General features: G+C 38.0%; 1 protein-coding gene across 5 annotated transcripts in view; it reads right to left on the reverse strand.

Annotated features, from left to right (window-relative positions):
* Positions 1 to 5,329, reverse strand: part of WAPL (WAPL cohesin release factor) — a 73,540-nt gene extending 68,211 nt beyond the window's left edge. For 2 of the 5 annotated variants that reach the window (XM_026069983.1, XM_026069984.1), the window contains exon 1: positions 2,591 to 3,114. In XM_026069983.1, the coding sequence (XP_025925768.1) occupies positions 2,591 to 3,092 (502 nt within the window). In that variant the 5' untranslated portion in view covers positions 3,093 to 3,114. Of the gene's footprint in view, positions 1 to 2,590; positions 3,115 to 3,683; positions 3,696 to 5,272 lie in introns of those variants that run through there. The other 3 variants (XM_026069982.1, XM_026069980.1, XM_026069985.1) reach the window with 3 other exon arrangements.
* Positions 5,330 to 6,219: the final 890 nt, after the last annotated feature.

Genomic DNA, 6,219 nt, shown 5'->3' on the forward strand with positions numbered 1-6,219 from the left:
CACCTGTATGAACATCAGTACCAATATAGCCTGTTTTCCTGTATCTAAAGCCTTGTATTTGGGTTTACTCCCATATAACAAAGGTTGACCTCACACTGAAGTTTCTCTCACACAAGTAATACTAATATTCTTCTATCCACCTGCTTATTTTTTTCAGAAGTGGTAGAACTTGCTAGCTCAAGGATCTATATGCCCTTTACACAAACCTGGTTGAATGTGGCCAAGGTCAAGAGCAACCGGGAAAGTGAGAATGGTTACCAGGAGAGCAAGGGTACACTTTACCTTAGGAAACCACACAATAAGAAACAAACTTTTTATTATCATTCAGATTCTTCTTCCCCAATCTCCCTCTCCCCCCTTATCTCAATAAGATTACCTCCCTCCAGTTCTGAAAGACAGCCTTATACCCTCAAATTTTACTTAATGGTCAGTGTAACAAAGAAGCCTTTGAAGTACTTACATTTATGCTGGGTACCTGTACTACTATCTAACTCCTCAGTGTTCTGACTGACGTTTTCAGAGAGCATGTTTATTTACTTTGGATAAGTCCACCTACAAGCATAATAGCTGCTTAACCTATCTAAGTTTCATTTACACCAAATGTCCAAAATAAACACTATCACTGAAACTATAATCTTGGTTTCCTTGCCCTTATTTAAGGTCCCTCCTAGGGATGTCACACAGATTCAGTCTCTATTTAATTTGATTTCTGAAGAACAAAATTATGAAGTGGGTTTTTAATCTTCATTTGACTAGGTACAAACTGTTCATTACAATAAATTCTGAAAGAACGGCATCATCAGGTCAAGATCCACCTTGTCCATCATTCTATTTCTGACTTATTTGCAATCAGTAGGAAGTACTTAGAGAAAGAACACAAGAACAATATGCCTTCAGTAAACTGTTGTTCAAGTAACTTCCTTATCTACATCCAGACCACCATTATATTCAACAGCCACTGATGGACTTATCTACAAAGATTTATCAGTTTCCTTTTTTGAGACCATACATATTTATGGCATACATAATACTTTCTTGAAAGGAGTTCTAGAATTTAAACAGGCATCAAATGAAGAAGTGTTTCCTCTTCTAAATATTTTACTTTATTATTTTCCACAATACCAGAACCAGGAAGCAGCAACGAAACTCCTGCAGTCAGTTCCTCCTGGCCTTTCATGCATTATGAATTTTTAGAGCTCTAATCGCATTTTCTCCCCAAGTTATTTTCTCCCCAAAGACTCAAATATTTTCTCTTCCAAAATGAAAAACACTGCTTTAAATAGGCTCTCTTACATGGAAACCATTTCATTCTAACACCCCCTCTGCTGCACTCTCTCATCAATAGCCTACAAAACTCATTACTGTTTCATCTCCTTGTAAATATTGGAGAAGAAGTCTCTTTAACATCTTATGAAAACTGAAGTCAAACTTAACAAAACATAAATTTGATTTCTAGATTGAACGCAGATAATACTTACAAATAAACTGCAGAAACCCTATGAAAAATAAATAATTTCAACAGCAAGAACAGGGGTAAAATTGAGAGGAAACTATATAGCCTACCATTTTTTTCGACAGAGTACAGTTTCATCAACATTTTTTGGTTCCTCTTGTATTATATCACTAATCTTACGCTATTCAGTATCTTGTCTACTGTATAACAAGTGAACAAGTCCACTCAAATTTCTGATCCCAGGGATAAGTTAACTATACCTCAGACTTCAAAGTTACGTAAGCTCTTCTCATTAAAGTTCATTATGACAATCCAGAGCAAGTCAGTAGGTGTCATCATCTTCATCGTCTGCCCAATTCTAGGAGCTGCAGTTTAATCAGCCCATTACATGAAAACTTCTAATGAAATATAATGGCACCTGATCTTGCCCAAGAATGACTTGAACAAAATTATAGTGATGTTCAGCACCATGGGGTTTGTGCATTCTCGCTCAAAAATCAAAAAGGTATCATATAAAAAGGCACTTTGGTGCCTGAAAATAGCCCCTACTAGTAGTTTGACAGAGCTCCATTTCATACGTCTGAAGCTTTTTACATATACCTTGATAAAAAAAATGTGTTAATTAAAAAAAAAAAAGTTAACATACTTCTATGCAACGGAAGTTCAGAGCACCCACTTTTTCCATAAAAATCATTAAGCAGGCAGGTAGTAAGCTTTATCTGCATTTACCTGCACTTAATTAGAGCCAGTATCTTAAGAATATAACATTCTATTATTACCAAAACTTCACTCTTTATGATATCACATATCAAAAAGACATGAAAACACTGAGCTCAGAACAAACTTAAGAAAAGGAAGATAATTATTCCATTCTATACAAGGTGGGCTAACATACTATGCTGAATTTAAAGCACGATATCTGAATTTGCAGACATAAGGAATACAGTACCAAGGATCCCAGACCAATACATAACATACATTATGTTTCTTTGTGCTTATAGTTTAAAGTGAGGTAAAAAATGAGCTGCCCCAAGGTTTGATTAGAACATTTAACTAACCCCAGAAAGCACTAATCCTAAATGTAGATCAGTAAAATTAGAGGGTAACAACACTATTTAGACAGTTGGGTAAATGTACCTGCAGTTATGAGTTTAGCACTGCTGCCTTTGCATTCTCCATCTTCCACGTTTTTGCTTGTGCTCTTTTCTTTTAAGCCAGGAACAGTATCATCAAAAGATATACACTTGCTGGACACAATGTTTTCGCCGCTGTATGGCTGATTAATTCTGCTATTAGCTTCAAGTAGAGAAGTGAAGTCCTCAGACTGAGCAGCTTCACTGGGTTCCAGCTGAGAGGAGCTTTTAGCCTGTGACACATTCTTTGAAGACACGGGAAGAGATTCTTCATCACTGTCAAATCCAAATGGATCCTCTGTTACCTCATCTTCAACTTTGGGTTTTTTAGGAACTTCGGAAATATCTGGTTTGACATGGGGCCTCTTCTGTCCTAATTTGGCCATGAAGGTGGTTTCTCCCCATTTTGTACTAAGGGTGGTCCGTTTGTTGGAAAACACTTCATCAAACTTTGAACTGCCGTTTCCCCCTTTCCTGCTGTAGGTCTTTCCAAATCGGGATGTCATTTTGGCTCCTGTTTCATATTCTCTGTTGGAGAAGAAAGAAACATAGCTTTACTAACTCTTTAGTACAAATTATCGCATTTCCACCCTTCATTGGACCTACGAGCACCAGACATTTACATTTCACATTAGCAATAAATACATCATCAGTTCCTTTCTACAGACTAACTGAATTTATTTACAGGCAAATGCCGTTATCTGTTAACATTTTCTGAAACAAGTTTCATATCTATCAGCTTAACCTGAAATTCAGTTACTTGCACATTTATAAAGATATTGCACAATGAATCCATAAGAATCTGCTATGGATGCATTATTTCTGCTATGTGCTTTCTTCTAGTTTTATATCCCCAAATATAGATGGCACTGCTTTCATGAAACATCAGCAGAAAACAAAACAATGTTTTCACCACATCTGAATGTGTAGCACTCTGCTAGAATTCAATAACGCAGTATCGTTTTAAAAAGGCTCTGTAGTTAAAAATAAAGGGACTGTCAAAATATTCCAACTTGCTATAGATGTTTCAAATACAAATTCATCATAAATAACAATGACGACTTCACCTCATGCTCTTCTTAAAAGCTCAGGCTTACTTAGTAAGCATATTATTTGGTAATATGCTGTGGTTTAACGCATCTGCACAGTCATGGCCAAGACCAGTACACAGCAATCCCCCAAGAGTGGGTTTGATTTGGTGAAGAGACAGGAACAGACATTTCTAAATCAGTTTCAAAGAACTTGGAGGATACCTACTGCAGACAAGCACAAACGATCACTGTTTACTGGCTGTTATAACTGTAGCCCAGTTCAGAGCTTGCTCTGTCAGAAGAATAAAGTTTATATTTAAACAGATTAAACAGGAACACATTTAAACAGTCCCCTTTGGTGTGTTCTATTGCTGCTTTTGTTTGATTCAAGAAGGACGACAAACCAGTTTGTTTCTTTTTGCCAAAAGAAAYACTTTGACTCCTGGACAAATGACAATATAGAACATAAAGCTAGCGTATCTATTTTGTAAACCAGAATCTATCATTTACTTTTTTTTTTAATATTATTTTTAAGCTTTTTAGCCCCAACATGAATAGGAAATTGGGTTCTCTCTCTCTCTTTTTTTTTTAAAATAGTCAGTACGACTCTAATCAAGTCCATCTCTTTTGTCTGAAAGTAGTCTCCATGGTGGAGAAAAGTCTGTTAGGAAAAAGAAAACCAAAGGCATTCTTTAAGCTACAGATTCAAATAAACACAACTTTTAAAGTGCCAACTGTTTTCATATATAGTAAAGTATATAAAAAAAGGTTCAAAATCTTCATTAAAAAGATTCCTCACCACACCATACATTTGTCAGATAAAACTATTTTTATTCCCCTGAATAGGTGTTGTACTGTCTTTCATATTTAGTTTTCATCTTGATACATGCTGTTTCTCAACCTGAAGTACTGGACTTGCTTCTGCCAAAAAAGCCAGACTGTTTTCCAGAAACGTCATTCTATCGCTTCAGCCTAGAAAGATCGTCTCACTAATAATAGTCTCCCTTTATCAGACCAGGCCAAGCTTCACTTATGATACAAGCCAAGCAATTCATAGGGTCATCTGTGGGCATAGGTGAATTAAAAATTGAGTTTTAGAAGTTTACCAGCCAGATGGTGTTGCAGTGCAGAAGATCCAGGAACAACCGCGCTGGGAAACATTCATCTCCCCAGCAGTTTAGCAGATGGATGGTAAAGGCATATGCTGCTTACGTACTAGCCAGAGTTCTGCTATGAAACACCATTCTGCAGACTTCTCCTTGCTACTCAGAATTAAACTAAACAGCAAGTGCCACTAGTAGACCTCTCACTTTCTAACCCTATCTAACTCCTATTCCCATAGCATCACCTGTCTACTGTGTGTTGCTCTAAACCCTTGGTTGTCAAACTAGTGTTTGTACTCCCCTGTAATTAGCTCTAATTTCCTATTTTTCACCCAAGAGTGAAACTAGGATTTCCCCACATATTTTAGAAAACGAACAGCAAAACAAATCACACTTACAAGTTTTATTTTGTTGCTGTTTGAAAATACTTCTAACAGAAATCAAAATATTTCATATTAGGCCAGTTTTTACAGCTATAGAAATCAAAATGAACTATTTAATAACATTTGAATTTCTATGCAACTCCTATCAGGAAAAATTCATTTCACTCACCACAAGCACATTTTTCTCCCCTAAACCCCGACTTAAATAAATATTTCCAACACTTTGCATTTTCAGCACCTGCAAAAATAATGGCAGGTTTAACTTACGACTTGCACTGTTCAGTTTTAAAGAAAAGATTTCTGTAGTCAAAAGTACTTCATTTTCAGCAAGTAGAGCTCTACAATCTAGACTGCCCTATTCACAAGATTAAAAATTAAAGTTGTCTCTAAATAAGGTTTGAATAAAGAGACCAGTACTCAAATATATATATGCTATATAATGTAAACTGGTTAAACAATGAGTATCTGGGGAAAAATAAATACCCTACGCGATAAACCCATAGCTTGGACTATGATTGAAGATAATAAGTCAGAATATCAACAGAAAGGGATTTTTACTCATTACTTACAATTCTGCCTTGTTTTTCACTCAGTGAGAAATAATAAGTTTGGCAAATTTCACTCCATTTCCCTTYCCTGCCTCCCTCCTTCCCACACATTGTACCGCAGTATTTGGAGCGGGGCAAGGAAGGTAAATAGGAGCACAAACTGAAAGATAAATGCCGGCATTTCCCAGAGTTACCCTGGCAGGCCAGCTGGACACAAACAACCGACAATCGCAAAGGAGGCACATCAGTCATCTTTACTCGCCGCTCCTTCCTACACCGTCCCTCTTACATAATCGAAGGGAAGGAAAATAGGTTAAATGCACGGAGGCAGGAGCAGCTGATGAAATCCCACGGTGACAGTTTCTTTTTTCCCTCCCCTCCTCTCTCTCTCTCCCTTCCTCCTTCCCCTCCCCCTGCGGCCGGGAAGGGGGGGGGGGGCAGCGGAACCGGGCCCTCCCCGCCGTGCGGCCCGGCCGCGCCTGATGTCACTTCCCTTCCCCCRGGCCCCCTCCCCCGCCACGGAGAAAAGCCCGGCCGGGCCGCAGCACCCCCGCGGGGCGGCCCAGCC

Source organism: Apteryx rowi, unplaced genomic scaffold (genome assembly GCF_003343035.1).
Source record: "Apteryx rowi isolate R43461 unplaced genomic scaffold, aptRow1 scaffold_30, whole genome shotgun sequence".
Lineage (NCBI taxonomy): Eukaryota > Metazoa > Chordata > Aves > Apterygiformes > Apterygidae > Apteryx > Apteryx rowi.